The sequence below is a fragment of the Symphalangus syndactylus genome, chromosome 11 (assembly GCF_028878055.3).
Source record: "Symphalangus syndactylus isolate Jambi chromosome 11, NHGRI_mSymSyn1-v2.1_pri, whole genome shotgun sequence".
NCBI classification, from domain to species: domain Eukaryota; kingdom Metazoa; phylum Chordata; class Mammalia; order Primates; family Hylobatidae; genus Symphalangus; species Symphalangus syndactylus.
This window is the reverse complement of record NC_072433.2, coordinates 22,184,764-22,202,124: the sequence shown is the minus strand read 5'-3', so window position 1 is coordinate 22,202,124 and position 17,361 is coordinate 22,184,764. Positions and strand designations below refer to the sequence as shown.

The following is a 17,361-nucleotide window of genomic DNA, read 5'->3' as shown; positions in this document are numbered from 1 at the left end:
CTCTGTTGTGTGCCATTTGTTTCGATGGTCAGACACAAAATGTTTACCTCTTTCTTTTTCTGTTTGCTTTTTTGCTTCTGTTTGCCCCAAATAGTCCGTCATTCCCATTGGTATTGTCAAACTGTGTCTCCCCAGCATTGCAAATGCCCTGGGCCTGCGTGGCCGCCCCTCCATCTCTCCTTCCCTGGCTGTCGTTCTTGTACAGATTGCATCCATCACCGTTGACGTTCCCGTTATGAGAGCCATCCCACAAGGTTTCACTTATACCCATTAGGTTCTAATCACCATCATTTAGTATCACTTCTGGTACATCCTGTTCATTTCCCATACACCTTCATTTGTGTATAGATGCTTAAGTACACTTACAGGCCCTCCTTGACTTTTTTTCATCCATATATTTCCAATATTTTCCAATAACAAATAAATAAGGAAACACAGATTTTTTTTTTTTTTTTGCATTAAGCATAAGATCTCTCTCTGACAAGCCAAGTCAGTTTTGATTCAGAAGGAGATACCAGTCTTCTTTAATGGAAACTGTTAAATTTTTTTAATTTACTCTCTATCACTCATGTGTGTTTATCTTGTCTTCTCCCCTCCCAGCATGTTTATTTCCGGCAGGTTGTTATTGAAAGACAGATGCTTGTAGGGACTGCTCAGCCTCACACCTGGAATGTTAAAAAGCTTTCAGGCAGATCTGCTCTGTTGAAAAATGTCCCTTCCTACAGAGGAAGGGGACAGGAGGGAACTGGTACCCCATCAGGGAAGCTCCCCTTCTTCATCCCCCCACATTGTCATGAACCCCCAATTCTGACCATAAATCTAGACACCTTAGATGATGCCTCTGAATCCACAAAATGGTTAATTCTGATGAGCAAATAAATACTCCATCAAGACCTTCTTCTTTCTATCAAGTCCAGCTTTTTTTTGGGGTGGGGGGGCCTTTATCAAATTTTCTGTCTTTAAGACATTACTGTTTCCTCTCTCTCATCCTCCTCTCTTTCTCAGTAGCATACTGGGTCGGAATCATTTTTCTTGACTACTTTGTTTTTAACGAGATGGGGGACACCCTTCTTGGTATCAAGGACCTTCTATTTTGCATGCCCCTTCTTTCTAGAACATTCCAGTTTGGTGTGAGGTTAAACTGTGTAAAATAGTGTTTGAAAGAAAGGAGAAAAAGAGAAAAGACCTTGTCAAAATGCATTTGTTAGATCACGTTTTAAATGAAGTACAATTGAAGGTAGTTTTTGTCCAAAGAAAGGAAAAACCCCTGCAAATCCGCTGAGCTCCCAGAGAGCGCGCCTCCTTTGTCGTCGCGCTGACATTGAAGTGTAATTTTTCATGGTTATTTGGACTGGAAAATGGGGCGGGGGAAGGGAGAGATGGGCCTGCGATTATTTCCCATAAATGACAACACAATCACATCACGCTCTGCTACAGACATGCTCGGGGAATTTGCCTTTTTTACATTTCATGTGTGAAAGTAACAGCAACAATCATGGTTCTGTAGAAATCCGAGGGAACTAATCCCTGCTGAATTCCATTTACTTCAGAGTTCTGGGACATAGCTAGCTTTCTTACTTAGCGTGTATTCCGAGAGTGTTTCAGGGTTGGGTTTGTATTTTACAAACTGGAACTCACACCTTTCAGTTATTAAAAAAAAAAAAAAATCTTCCTGTGAATAGCCACCAGGCGAGTCCGCGACATATTTCGTTCCGTTGTGCTTTGTCGCCGCACATTTACTTTTATCCTTTCTGGATTTCTGCAGGGGGCAACCCAGGTGCTTTTGCTAAGAACACAGATAAATGGAACTTGTTGCAATACTGGCTCTAGGCGTTTCCTCCCTTTTTCTCCTCTCTTGACCCCCACCCACCCCCGTAATTCTTGTGTGGTTTTGACAAACTGTTCAAATGGCCAAGTGGCCTTGCCTGGGAGACGAAAAATGGCAGGACCCGTCCCTCACCACACAACGGCAGCATTTTTCACTTCATGCCCTGGCTTTCTGTGCTGTTCCCACAGGAGGGACGGCTGAAAGAGGGGAGATTTTTTCGGGGAGGCCTTAATAGGCCCTGGCCACTTTGGACTCGTAACAGGCTCTCTCCTGTCAATGCTCAAGTTGGAGGTGAAGTAAAGTAAAAAGGCAAATGGAGAGGCTCCCCCAGGCTTGCATTCTTGTTGAGCTGGGCCACACTCTACCCAGCAGGGGCCGAACATGCAGGCTGCAGCCTGGCCCTCCCTTCCCAGGCTGCCTCTTGCCACAGAATCCCCATTTTTCTTGTTTCTGTAAACAGTGGTAAGATCTTCAAATATACAAAAGCATAAATGGTCTCTATTCTCCAATTAGTCATTTTTAATAATAACCAGAGTTGCTTTCAGAGTGTTGATTCTTACAGCCTGATGCCAAAAAACAGGGCTGGTGGTTGTGGGGGACAGGAACGGGGGTCAGGGTGGGGGCGGTAAGGAGGCTGAATTCCTTCAGTGTGGGGTTTTCCTGCAGGGCCTCCCTGCTGCAGCCCCCATGGAAGCTGGCAGCTCTCCACCACCTTTCAAGCTGTCCAGAAACTCCAGGCGCTGTGGCCCCAGGTGTATTTGGTAAATGGCCATCTAGTGGTAAAAAGAATTCTTGTGGTAAAATGATTACTTAAAGGATCCATGTGAAAAAGAGTTTGTAGGTCCAGGCATAGTGGATCACATCTGTAATCCCAACACTTTGAGAGGCCAAGGCAAGAGGATCACTTGAGCCGGGGAGTTTGAGACCAGCCTGGGCAACACAGCGAGACCCCTATCTCTAGAATTTTTTTTTTTAATTAGTTGGGCATGGTGGAGTGCACCTGTAGTTCTAGCTACTCAGGAGGTCAAGGAAGGAGGATCACTTGAGGCCAGGAGTTCAAGACCAGCCTAAGTAACATAGTGAGACCCCATCCCTACTAAACATACAAAAATTATCTAGGCGTGGTGGCATGTGCCTGTAGTCCAAGCTACTCAGGAGGCCGAGGCAGGAGGATCGCTTGAGCCCAGGAGTTCGAGGCTACAGTAAGCGATGATTGCACCACTGCACTCCAGCCTGGGTGACCAAGAAAGACCCCGTCTCAAAAAAACAAAATCATCATTGGAGTCAGGGTGTATGTCTGAGTTTTCCATGACCCCAGTTTCTTTCCTGAACTCCATCCTCTCCACTTTTAGAGGGCTGAAATCTGTTTGTGTCATTGTCATCTTTCAGAAGGCAGTTTTGTTTAAAACAAGCTAGAAGTTTGTTAGCAGTGTGGCCACTTTTTTTTGGTAAGCCACCAGGGTGGGAAAATTACCTGTAGGAGCATTAGGCTGACCTCTTGACTGTTTAGTCCAGCAGGTGGAGAAAGGTCTTTCGCATGGCAGAGAGCTTAAGTGGGTGAGAAAATGGAAAAGGATGAAGGCAATGGCGCCCCTGGAGGGAGACCTGCCTCTGTTTTTCCCACACTCTGTCCCATTGACTTGGTGCACTTGGGTCCTTCCGAAGAGGCAGCTTCTAGAGGCCCGCAGGAGTGTGGGAGGCCCGTTTGCTCATCATCCATGCAGACAGCAAATGGGCATGAATGTCTCGAGCTTTATTCATGCACTGGAGTTTGCCCATTGGAAAAGAAATGACATCCTGAGAAGGTGGGAAAATATTACACTTCTGATGAGTAAATTCTAGCTGTAGAGCCCCTGCCTGCTTTCCCCTGCCCCCACCCTCCCACACACATCTGCAACTCAGTCTTCACCCCTTCGAGGTTTCCTGCCTTGACTACCATAGGGTGAGCTCAAGATGTCCCACTCATCAGTGTTGGTTTGGATCCCAGGCCCTTCCTTTTGTGATCTGGCATTTTCGTCAGTAAATGTATATACTCTGCTAAGAAGTGGAAGATGGAATGGGCAAAGTTGGTTGGTATTTTTTTTTTTTTTTTAATTTGGATGATTATCCACAGAGGACTTCATGGAGACTGGTAAATTCCCTTTTCCGTGTACATACATGAGAACATGCAGTCACCTTTACTAAGATGCTGAGTGTAAGGTGTGTGATGAGAACAATTTGTATTTGTGGTAAGCAAAAACCACCTTGATTTAAGGGAAAATTGCCGAGGCAGGGCATTGTTACCCAGAAAACCTAATCGCTTGGAAGTTACCTCTCGGGCATCTAGCCAGGTTGTCAGGGCTGGAAGAACACCATGGAATAAAACCAGGGAGTAAATATTTGAGATGTGTCTGGGATGTTGCAGAGTAGGTTGCTACATTCTGGGTCTGGCTGTCATGGTACAGGTAGGATATAGCTTGGGGCACATGGACAGTCACTGGCAGGACTTCTGGTCACTATTCGATGAGACTCTACTTGCTCGAAAGTCACAGAGGGAGAATGGCATAGGGAGTGGCCCACCTCCATCGGTGTAGCCACCAAGATTACCACCACTAGCCTCTTCCTTTCTGGCTTGGAGAGAGAAGACGGGAGTAGAAGTAACAAGCTGGGAGCAACACAATTGCCCGTCCATCAGCATTGCAGATTGTATTCTGTTATAAGTTTCTATTGTAGCAGAATTATAATGCACTCGATTTTATTTGAAATAAGTGGTCTAGGCCTTAGTAGTCATCTTTTATATTGTGGGATTTGATTTGACCTGTATTTGCAAAATAAAGTATGCATATTCTGTAGAATATTTGCAGCCAGTAGAGGTTTCCCATTGATAACAAAATACCAAGAGGATTGGACACGCTAGAGTGTTCTGCCCTCGTTTTCCAGTTGTGCCAGCCAAGGCTTAAAGAAGACAAGTGATTCGCCAGGGTATACAATGAGTCTCAGGATGCCGCACCTACACAGGAGTTAGAGGAACAAGAGAGCGAGATATATCCCCGAGTCCTTCCTTCCACCCACCACAGAGACACCAGCAAACGCCACTTGTAGCTGCCACCCTCCGTGTCAGCCCTGATGGTCAGAGTGTACCCCGCCTTTCCTGCCTACTTTCAGTGGTCGTCCTTGGGTTAATTAGGTTGAAAATGGAGAAAGGAAAAGCTTTAACTCTATCTTCAAAGTAAGCAGATTGGTTATTTTGTTTTTCAAAGAAGAGGTCCTATATACAATTAAAACTTGTTTCTGGTAAACCTCATTCCAGGAAAGATGAGCTTTTAACAAAAGGCTTTTGACAGCTGCAGGCTATTTCATTTTTTTTAATGCCGAATGAAAAATCAATACATTTTTCTGGGTTATACATATTCAGAACAGGCCTGATATTTCCATTATAATGGAAAGTGGGTGTCTGTGCACATCTCGCCTGTCAGAGCTGCACTGCTGCATTTTCCAAGCCACTGCTAAATATTTCAAACCTGATTTGATTGTGGTTCATGACAGCTAATGTTTCTCAGCTCTTGAGCCTGCCGACAGGCAAACGCACTTTATTTCACCCCCACCCTCAAACATCGCTGCCTCCAAAGAAAAAGGAAAGAACAATTTCATTCTTCGGGGATCACAGATTGGTGTATTATTTAAGTAACATGATCATGTGAGAGCCTCGGGTACAGATACCCTGATTCTTAGGAGAATTTCCAAATTTCTGTCACACCGAGGCACTATGGGGGCTTTGTCAGGTTTGGGGAAGGTTTGAATTAATCTGCATTATCGTGTTAAAGAGTTAGGAACAGAGGGACTAGTCTTAATCGTTGATTGACTCCCCTTCCTTCAAGCTTGTAAGTGATTTGTAGAATACCTGCCGTGGACACGTCACTCGGCCCCCATTGTTTGGGAAAATAGTACTTTTTTTTTTTTTTTTTTTAAACAACTGGAACATTTTCTTGGGTGACGCATTTGGGGAGTGTGTACAGTGAGGTTGCAGGGTTGAATGCTGACTTTGTGGTGATGCCACCTCTATTTATGGCTTCTGCCTGGTGCTGCTTTCATGCACCAATTTCCAGGTCGTTCATAAGATTGGTGCAAATTCCCATGGGGCTGCCAGTTGGCACGCTCTCCTCCTTTGGGAGCAGATTTCACCACTGATGGGGGAATTGTGCAGTCACCTTTACCAAGATGCTAAGTATAAGATATATTAAGAGATCAATTTGCATTTGTGGTCAGCAAAACCACTTTGATTGAAGGGAAATTGTCTGGGACTAGGGTATCATCCCCTTAAAAACTGAAGCTGTCCTAGGAAGCTTTCCTCTTTAGAAGGTATTTATCTGCTGGAATTCTTGTACTTGAGGGCTCTGCACTTAATCAGGAGGCCGGAGTGATGAGCAGGCTGGATTTTGCCAAGCACTAGTAAGTAAGTGCTATCTGGGAGAAGCAGTTGTAAAAAGGAGGTGGTGATGGAAAGAGTTTTGTTTTGTTTTGTTTTTGAGACAGGGTCTCACTCTGTTGCCCAGGCTAGAGTGCAGTGATGCAGTCATGGCTTACTGCAGCCTCAACTGTCCAGGCTCAAGTAATCCTCCCACCTCAGCCTCCCGAGTTAGCTGTGACTACAAGCGTGTGCCATCACACCCAGCTAATTTTTGCATTTTTTGTAGAGATGGAGTCTCACTCTCTTGCCTAGGTTGGTCTCAAACTCCTGAGTTCAAGCAATCTGCCCACCTCGGCCTCTCAAAGTGCTGGGATTTACAGGCATGAGCCACCATGCCCAGCCAAAGAGATTTTTTAAAGGCCTTCAGTCACTGTTGAACATGGAAATGAAAGGCAGAAGGGACCCTAGGAAGACACTGCAGTTTTCCAATATTTGCTTTTATTTCCCTAACTCTTTAACATGAAAACACATACAGGAGGGGGTGCTCTAGTTTGAGGCTACTGTGGGCTTCCGTAGGGGTTTTAGAGGCACCTTCTCTGGTGTCTTCTAAAACAGAGCTGTCTGGGAGGCATTGGGCCTGCTACCTCCTGCCCAGAACCAGGGCGGGACTAGGGGAGTGAGGATGACCTCCTCTCCCAGGTCCTGGCCACGCCCTTGGGAAAGCATTCCTGTTGTGCTCTGGTTGGGATCGGAAATACCGTTAAATGCTTGAAGGAGAAGATGGTTTTGATTTGTCTGTTTTTCAGCCTTAAAAATGGCACAGTGGCTGTTATGTGTCTTGGTCTCTTTTTCTGTAGGAAAGACAGGATTTTCCGATAAAACCGATCATCAGTCCATCAGGTCTTCACTTGGTCCCACCATCTGTCAGTAGCTAATATTATAGGGGAAAAAAATCTGCAGCCTCTGTAATAATGACCCAGCCAGTTACCACTGACTTCGCAGAAGAGGGGGGAATGCAATCCATGATCTGTGGGGGAAAAAAGCAAAAAACCTCCCCTCCATTCTCCAGCACGTGTGTATCAAATCTACATTCCTAAAGAGAACAAGGGCTAGATAACAGCCCTAGGAGCTTAGCGTGTGGACGCAGATCTCTGTTTCAAAGCGGGATGCCATTTTGCCCCTGGTTCCCACGTGTTTCCAGGGTGGGGAGACCAAGCCCTTCCCCAGGCCTGGCTCTTGGTAAGCAGCTTGCTTTATGCTTTCGGAACCAATAAAACACACCCTGCCTGCAAAGCATCGTGGGCCTGAGCTGTCCAGACAAATTTTCAGTTTGCATCTCTGTTTTTTAATCATTTCTCTACCTTTATTGGTATTCAGAGCTCACAGTTTTCCGGTTACTGTCAGCCTGGGCTTTCATCCATTTTAAGGAGCTATTTTTCCTCTTGCTGTTGATGATGATGGTATAAAGACAGATGGTGTAACTGCTTATGAATGTCCTATTTTATTTCTCCAGGACCAGACAGTTCACTTGAAGACATATATTATTTCCACATGCTCAGGTTAGGCGGTCCAGACTCCTCTGCCTCCTGCAGCCAGCTGCCCTTCCGGGCCTCGCCATGCGGAGGGCGACACCTATAGGTCATGGCTGGAACTGCAGGGATGAGCTGGCTGGGCTGAATGGGACTTGCTTTTTAGGTGAGGGTGGGGGACTGAGGACACTGATCCCCTTGAAAGGGAGCTGGCTTATCCAGGATTTTCCTAATCATTTCTTCTTCTACCACGCATAGAACAGTCTTTTAGTGAATGAATCACAAATGATAATATTAAACCTAGGAACTCAAGAAGAGGACTTGATTTGTAAATCTTTTAAAAAAAAGAGATAAGCAAAATAAGTTCTTGAAATAACCTCTTTCGTTGATCCTCTCATTGGAACTCAGCCGCCTTCCTTTTCTGCTTGCAGTAGGGCAGGGAGGGAAGAAAGCAAAGGCCCAAGTGGGCTCACAGAATGACAGCTCCAGGAATATTCACAGAGCAACATGCAGTTTCCATGCTTGATGCATCAATGATCTGCTTATACATTACAGTCTCTAGCTTCTTAACAGATTTGTTTGGTAAGGCTCAAAGAATTGGGGTCAGTGTTGGGTGACCGTGAGTTTTTAACGCTCTGCTGTGATAGCTGCAGGCTGTATAATGTGCTGGCTTGGAGATGGCCCCCCAGTGGGTAAATCCCTTCCCACGTCTGCTGAGCAGCACCTTCAGACACTGCTCATCACCATTTCAGGGTGTTCTGTAGTTTATAGGTATCAGACTGTCCCCATCTAAGGTGGTCATATGTGTGCACTAGAGATGAGAGGCCATTGAGCCATCTCTTTGCCTAATCAAATTTGATTATCCCATTTATGCTGGAGATTGCAAATTTTTTGTGTGTGAAAAATCAGGCCTTGGCGATGACCTTGAGCAGTAGGATATAAATAACTCCCACAAGCTTAGTGTTCCAATAATGGAACAATAGGCATAAATGTATCAACACTACAGATATTTTGTATCACAGCATGTATTGGGACAAATAAGGATCCTTTAAGGGACCTAGCTCATCTGCGTAGACCCAATGCAATAATATTCATTGACTGCATGCTGGTATCACCATTCAAAGATGAATTTTATCATTATAGTGTTGAACAATTTTATTGAAAGCCTAAAAATGTGCACGGAACATCCCACCTGGACATAATGAAGACAGTTCCTGTGTCACGCTGTGTAATTTGTTATTACTCTACTGACACCTATACATGTTTACTGTACTAAATGATGTATGGTGTCAATGTGGGGCTCTATATCTGATTGACTTCAAGCGGTGGTTGCCTGATTTTTCTCTGTTTGAACTAAGGGTAGGGTAGGGAAACTTGATGTTGACTTTATTGTGCAGTGAGACAAAGAAGGAGACATAGAAATTATATATGGAATCCTGAGTTGGAGATGAAAATAAACAGTACCGTATTTCACCTGTATTCCCAGTGACTGCCTCATAAATTCCCTCTTGGTGGTAAGGAAGAAAGACCGTTCCGTGACACTAGTTCCGTTTTCCAGACCTTGGACCTCCATCGTCTCTTGAGTCAAGACAATCTGATTCTAAATAGACATCTTCTTCCTCAGTGTTTTAGAAACCCTTTGAGACCAATTTACTTTGTACTCCTATTACCTCCTTCATGAGATACATTTAGAGGCTGTTTTCTAGACAGTCAGAGGCATGACATTTAGAAAAACTGAAAAGTTAGCATTGGGGTAGAGGCTGTTTTCTAGAGGGTCAGAAGGCATGATACTTTAAAATATTGAAAAGTAGAATTGGGGTTGGAAAGACCTCTGGTGGTGCTGGATAGAGGCCTGATCCAGTGTTTTAAGCCAGACCCAGTACCTCCTTGCTAGAGTCTGGTCTACTGACAGATGTGGGCATCCTTGCCCTCACGCCTGTGTACCTGAGAAAATGTGCTCTTCACAGCCTCCTAATAATTTCATCTTTATTAAAATTATTTCACCTTGGTTTGTCCACTTTATTCATTCCCTTAGCCCATTCTTACTGAATGCTTGTTTTGGATAATGACTCAGAGGGCCAGGAAAGCAAGAGAGAAGTGTCTCCCCTTCTTTCCCTCAGCATCTAGAGTATCTTATTCTCTTCTTCCCCACTTGGCCGAACTACATTTCACTTCATAAGCAGCCTAGCATTGGCAGCCGTCATTCTGCCTTCACTGTAGCACTGTGTACTGAACTGGAGAGAGGTTTCCTGCATTAGTTTTAAACCCATAGTGAGTGAAGGATGGAATTGCTTCAAAAAGAAAGTGTATGACTCTGTTACAAATTTTTATCCCTTACTCTACAAATCTCACTTCCCACCACTGCCTCCTGGCATGCTCACAAGATGCCATTTGGTTTCTGGAACTCTTCAAACCGATGAACTCATATCACTGATATTCTATGACTCTTCGCAACCTGAATGACTTCCAACAACTCCCACACACTCTGGCACATGCATAGGCACTGTGAGCCCTGTGAGGGGTCAGTGATTGGGGCTGGTCCAGGCCAGTGCCAGGAGGCTCTGGGAATGGAGCTAGGCATGAAGTGAACAGGTGGCCATGTTTTGCATTTTCAAGTGTAAAAGACTTGCATGCAACTTCAGGGATTCAGGTGGAGTTACTGCTTCAACCAGGATTGGTTTTTCAGTTAGAACTGCTCAAGCAAAGCATTCAGAATCTATCTGGAAATACCTAATGGCCACACATCTGAAGTGAGTCACAACCTCATACCAACTGTTTACCCAGAAGGAAAGTCCCCACTGCTTACCCACACCTCAGTATATCCTTAGCACAGTCAGCCTCCCAGGGGCCTCTGGAAAGAGAAGGGGGACGAGTCATTGGTGTCTGTTTTGTCGTTGGCAGTTCTTTGCAACAGGGGCCAAAAGTCCTTCATCTTCTTTTTATTTTTAACCCTTGACATGTTTTTCTTCTGTTTCAGAAGAAGCCATTGAAGATGTTGAAGGACCCAGTGAAACAGCTGCTGATCCAGAGGAGCTTGCTAAGGACCAAGAGGGCGGAGGCGAGAAAGACCAGGGCAAGTGGACAGGTAGTGTGCGTGGCTGCCCTTGAGCCTTCTATTCTTTCCTTCCCTGGAAGAATGGAGCTAACAAGTCAGGGAGCGGATGTATCCTTAGTCTGCCCAGAAAAAGGATGAGTGGGAGGGAGATTTCGTTTGCTTCTTTGAGCAGTCACCTTTATTCTTCTTTATTATACTACATTATACTGTAGTTTTTAATGGTTAAGCTTTTTAAGTGGCACCAAAGCCAGCTTGCTTATTGAGTATCCAGGTAAGTGCCAAGCTGTGTGCAAGGGCATCTGGGTGTTGGTCACATCTCTTTGGTGGCTCTTCACCAAAATGCCCTTGATGTCATTCTTCCTCTGTTGAAGGTCCAGTCGCTGGTCCCACCTGCTCCCAAGGCCAGTGGAGGGATCTGTCATGTGGAACTTGATCAGGGTCACCCCCGATTCTTAGCCTCAAGATTCTCTAAGGGTCAGGCACAGTGGCTCATGTAATCTCAATATTTTGGGAGGCTGAGGTGGGAGGATCACTGGAGCCCAGGAATTCAAGACCTGCCTGGGCAACATAGCGAGTCCCTGTGTCTACTAAAATTCAAAAAAAAAAAAAAAAATTAGCTGGGTGTGGTGGCACACACCTGTAGTCCCAGTTACTCGGGGGACTGAGGTGGGAGAACCACTTGAACTCTCAACTGGAGGTTAAGGCTGCAGTGAGCCCTAATCATGCCAGCCACTGCACTCCAGCCTGGGTGACAGAGTGAGACTCTACCTCAGGGGGAAGAAAAAAAGATTCTTAGCTGAGCGTAATGGCTCACTCCTGTAATCTCAGCACTTTGGGAGGCTGAGGTCGGCAGATTGCTTAAGCTCAGCAGTTCGAGACCAGCCTGGGCAATGCGGCGAGACACTGTCTCTACAAAAAATTAGGTGTTGTGGTGCACGCTTCTAGTGCCAGCTGCTTGGGGGACTGAGGTGGGAGGAATGCTTGGGCCAGGGAGGTCGAGGCTGCAGTGAGCTAAGATCATGCCATAGCACTCCAGCCTGGGTGACCAAAAAATAAAAATAAAATAAAAATAAAAAATTTCTAAGGGAGTCAGCAGTGAAGGGTGGTCTTTGTCCTGCATTTGGGAGCCTGGGCAGGGCCCTGCACAGGTGGTGCCTGCCCTGCATATTCTTCCTGTCCTCCCCCTCCCCCAGGGTGAGCCCTCACATGCTGAAATCCACCCAAAGGGGAGACAAGCAGTGCAAGCAGGCAGGGGGACATCTTACCCAAAGCAGAAGACATTGAAGAAGCCAAGACAGGAAGTGCTATTTCTGGAAAACCTGGTGTTGAGAGAAGGAGAACGGCCATTTCTCAAGATGATAAGATTTCTATATTGAGGGGAAGAAGAGCTGAGACTAAAACAGCTTAGGGTTTTTGAGGAGGAGGAAAGTCACTTCAGAGAAGACTTAGGGACAGTTAAGCCTTCTAGAAAATAATAAGAGGAAATGATGTGACAGGTAACAAAAATGATTTTATTTGGTCAACCTAATTCTTACTACCATTATTAATATTACAATACTTTTGTTTTTGAGAAAATATTTACTTTCTGGAGTCCGTATTCGTTGGGCCTTTGTTACTTTTTCAGGCATGACTGTTCTTAAATCATGTTTGGTGTTGGCCTTCACTATTTAAACAAGATACAGAATCTTGGAGAGAGGCCAGAAGAGAGCAATGAAAGTGACTGAAGGGCTGAGAAATATTGCCTTTGAGAAGAGGCTGAAGAAATGGGTCATTCAGCCTAGAAAAGAGAAATTAGATAGATAGTACAATAGTTCCCAAATATCGGGAGGGATACGCAGGGCGGGCGATGTGCCACTGTTAAGTATTTCCTGGGAGACACAGACAGGGCCATACTGCAGCCGAATGAATGGGCGGCACACCAGGTGGACTCTACTGTCCACCATGCTTAGCATTCCCCTTCAGACTGGCCTGTGTGGTGTCCAGAAGCCTGAACTCCAGAAAACAATGAGGGTTACGGCCGAACACCCTAGGAGGATGTGTAAGGTAGGACCAAGAAGTAGAGGATGCACATCTGTGCTCAAAGGAAGGCCTTGAATGTAGTGGGGGACGTATCCTCCTGTGGGGCTTTGCCTGGACCAAGATCCCAAGTTTTGCCTCAACGTTGAATGAGAGCTAAACAAATGGTTCACACGGCAATTAAACAGATTGCCAGGTGAGCTGGGGAAAAGGATTTCACAAACACAGTTTGAAGACTGGGTGACCTTCTGGGCCATCTGTCTTTGTTGTCACGATTTGGGTGCTTGATTTCTAATCCTGGCTCTGCCACTCATTAGCTGTGTGACCCCACTCAAGGTACCTTGACCTTTCTGTGCCTCATTTTCCGCATGAAGATTAAAAATAGTACCTATTTCTGTAGGATTGCTATGAGGATTATTTGACTATGGGACGCTCCGAACAGTGCTTGGCATGTTGTAAGCTCTATGTAAGTTGTTTGTTTGTTTAATGGTTTAGTGATATATAAGATGAGGAAAACTGATAGCAGTTTCTCTTTGGGTCCTCTGTTGCAAGGCAGCATGTGGCTCCTGGGAATTTTGAGCTGAGGGAGGAGCAACATACGAGGATTTAGTGGAATCATGCGAATGATGTTTGGTGCATATGTTTCCTGTATTTTGTGTGCTAAGGGCACTACGGAAATAATAAACAGGAGCCACCATTTGCAAAGCCCCTACTGTATGTGCTGCCCTATGATAGCCACTCTATATGTGCCTCTCTAATCCTTCCAACCAGTTTAGGGCAGGCTTTGTTGAGAGCAGTTCAATTAAATCTTGTTCAGAGTGTTTCTGATTCATTGGGAGTGTGTCTTCACAGCACTAGTGGACATGCTAGGCAATCAGGAGACTACTAAAAGACGTCAAATGAGCACCATAAAAAAGAATGTCCTTAATAAGGTTCCACTTTCTCATGCATTCATTCAAGCAACAGACCTACTTAATCTTTACTTCCGAAAGACAGAGAGAAAATGAATGAATGAGTGATTGAATGAATAACTCAGAGATGCACCTTGCCAGCTGCACAGTAGTAAAGAGAGAAGGGAAAATTCTTTCCCGACTCCTGCAAATCATCCTCTTTTGATCCGAAGCATAATTTTGTCTATAGTATCTGAGTGTGTAATGACAGGCTTTATTAAGGTACTTGGGCCGATTTGATCTTGGAATCGATATAGGTGCCAGCAACCTCCTCTGAGCTTTCTTCTGGATCCTTATTATTTTATATTTTTAAAAAAATCTACGTTTGTTCTATTCTCTCCCTAAATTGAGCCGTTCCTATCTGATTACATGTGATGGGGAATGCGTCCTCCTGGCAAGTAAATAAATAGTGATTTCACAATCTGTTATGTTGATTAGTGGCTGTTCATGATGCAGATTAATAATATTTCAGATGGGCCTGGATAATTGGCATTTTCTCACTATTGATTTTATAGTTTTGGGGTTGCTGCAGGAATGGGTACTCTTTACTGAACACTTTTAGCTATTTATTTCTACATTTGGAGTGGGCCTCCTGGTTTCCTTTTTGGGGGTTCCTCTTTGGGATTCTTTTCTTCAGATGTCAGGTCTTTTACCCCGGGTGGCAGCACAGCAAGCAAGATAGTGATCTGAACCGAGGTTGGGTCAATTCCACGATCAATGGCTGAGTCCCTACCCCATGCGAGGCACTGAGCAGAGTTCCGCTGATCACAAATTCAATGAGATGATAGGGCCTGCCTTCAGGGAATCTAACATTCTTCTGGGGATTTCAGGAATGCCCGTAGTCGTAAGACCGATATTACTATAGATCAGTGCTGTCGAATGGAGCTTTCAGTACAGATAGAAATGTTCTGCATCTGAACTGAACAATACAGTAGCCATTTACCACATATGGCTATTGAGCCTGCAAAGTGTGGCTGGTACCACTGAGGAACTGAACTTTAAATGATATTTAATTTTAATGAATTTAAATTTAAATAGCCACATGTGCAGCTATAGATACCCCAAAGGAACAAAACTAACCCTGAAAGAATGCATCATAGGTATAGCAACTTTCTGCTAATTATAAAGGCTGCATAAAGCTCTAACCCTGTGCCAGGCACCATTCTAGAGCTTCACACCTGTCCTTCCCAGCAGGCATGCCATGAATTGCTCACAGGTACGCAGGTCCTGCTTCATCTGTTTATCCCAATTTGCCATCATTTTCTGTGTGTGCCATGATGTGAAAAAAAAGGAAAGTAAAAAACTCTAGCAAGTCGCCAAAAGGTATACAGACAGGTTCAGATTTACACACTGGCTTTTCCACTTATTCTAACTTAGGACAGAGCCCAAGCTCTTATCAATATACCATCTCTCAGAGAAGGATCATTTTCAGTTTGATCATTAGATCTAGTTTTCATCTATGTCTAAGTATAAGGAGTAGCAGTCTCCTGACATTGTACAGTGATTACAGTAACACGACAACCACCAGGATGTTCAAAATGAACTGGATTATCAACCATGGATATATATCTTTTAAGGAGCTGGCGTTGTGGTCAGTCTGAAAGCAGGATGGTGATGTGGAAAGACTCTAGATTTGGAGTCAGGAAGCCCACTAGCCAGCAGATGACCTCGATTGAGGCACTTGGCCTCTTTCGGCTCAGGTACCTCCTCTGTGAAACACGGACAAGGGATATCCACTAGTCCCAACTGCCTGAGAGTTCCAAGAGGGTGAGTGGTAGCACATGTACAGGCCCTTGGGGCACATCTTGTCAAGGAAAGTACGATGTGCTCCTGTGGGCCAATGAAGGGTATAAGAAGGTTCTTTGTTCTCTTCCCTAATGCACAGCCATTGCCACTGTCCAACTTTGTGGTTTTCTCTTTTGAAACATGAAAATGACCCTTGTTCACTTTTACCAGCATAGATTTGAATGTGTGTATTCTCGAATGAAGAGCCCCCCGTGTCAGCAACTGAGCAATGATTAATGCAGTGATTATCCCATTAATCATTAATTGCAATAAGTTAAGTGATAGACAATTAATGTGATGCTTTATCACCAATAATTAGGGGAAAAATTGAACTCTTGGCAAAGAATCATAGCAGGATGGTTATTTAATTCCAGTAGTCGTCATGGTTTCCAGCCACAGAGCACCAGGCTGAGTCTAGTTAAGGTAATTTGGGACAAGATGACCAGAGGGTATTGGTGCTTCTGAAAAATGCGGGTTGGAGGGGATGCAGGGAAATAGCTCAGCTTGAAATGACACCACAATAATGCTTCAAAAATCCCTAACTGACGTTCATATTTATATTTTTGTAAATTTTTGAGTTAGAATGGTAGTTTGAGTGTTTTCATTTTTCTAAAGGATTGGCCTGAAGGGATTTTACTTTGTTAATTTTTTTAAATCTATGATGCTCACCTAACACAGCAATTAGTGCAGTGGAGCGTCCCTGATTTGAATCTATAGAAGATTGCTATTAAAGGAAGTATTAATGGGCTGGCAAAGTCTGGGTGACTGTTAGGGAAAAGTATGTTTATGAAATATGGTGCTGGCAGGCATGATTTCAATCGGATTTGACATGTTTAACATAAATGTATAGTGTATGGCTCCTGCTGCATATGAATAATTCCTGCAGACCTGCTGCCTTTCTAATTACTGAGGTTGAAAAAAAGCAGGTCAGGCACATCCTGGTGCAAATCTATTACCAGCCCTCCGCCTGTTTTCCCTGTTGTTTACAGCTTTGTATAAATAGAGATGCCTTTGTATGGGGAACTTAGTGCCTGAAATATAATCTGTGACAAAGAATGGAAAGGGGCTGAAAAAATACTTTTTTTTTTTTTTTTCCAAATTGAGTCTCTAAAGACAAAAGAAGGTATGTGCTGAGGGGAAACGTGTTAGGAAAAATACAGGACTCGTAGGAGTCAGAAGCCCTGGGTTCAAGGCCTAATTCTGCGACTAAGGTCACCTGCGTGACCTGAGGTCTCTGGACCTCAGTTTCCAAATCTGTAAAGTGGCAGGTTGGACCAAATGGGTTATTAACAATTCTGGAGCTTCATAAATTATGACCGGGAGGAGGGACAGTTGTAGAGCAGTATAGAATCTTGGAGCATATTAATTACTAAAGTTGGAATGCTGATAACTTTTCAAGATTTCCCTTGTCTGTGGCTAGTTAATATACCCTGGATAAAAGGCTCAAGGCTTTTTCAATGGAGGTCAGGCAGCACCAAGCCTACTTTTCTTGATAGAATGTCAGAGCACCATATGCCCTTACCTAGTTCTGTGTTCTTGGGACAGACACACTGTGTTGTCAGAGGCAGTGTGATGAGGACATCAACAGAGGAGTCCTTGGAGACTCACATGGGTGCCTTTGAGTGGCCACCTATATCCCAACCCTGTTGGTGACTAGAAACCAGGCCATTCACCACCACCATACCTCTACAAAAATCATTTTGGCCTAACTCTGTATCTTTCCGGTACTTGGTTTCATTTCTCCACCTCACCCAAAAGTAAATTTGTCTTTGCAGTAGGGTGCATGTGAGGGAATACTGGGAGCCCATTTT

At 44.4% G+C, this 17,361-nt stretch overlaps 1 protein-coding gene across 2 annotated transcripts in view; it reads left to right on the top strand.

Annotated features, from left to right (window-relative positions):
• Window positions 1–17,361, top strand: part of ZFHX3 (zinc finger homeobox 3) — a 316,950-nt gene that overhangs the window by 259,264 nt on the left and 40,325 nt on the right. The window contains exon 5 of one of the 2 annotated variants that reach the window (XM_055233177.2): window positions 10,722–10,802. In XM_055233177.2, the coding sequence (XP_055089152.1) occupies window positions 10,722–10,802 (81 nt within the window). Of the gene's footprint in view, window positions 1–10,721; window positions 10,830–17,361 lie in introns of both variants that reach the window. The other variant, XM_055233175.2, reaches the window with a different exon arrangement.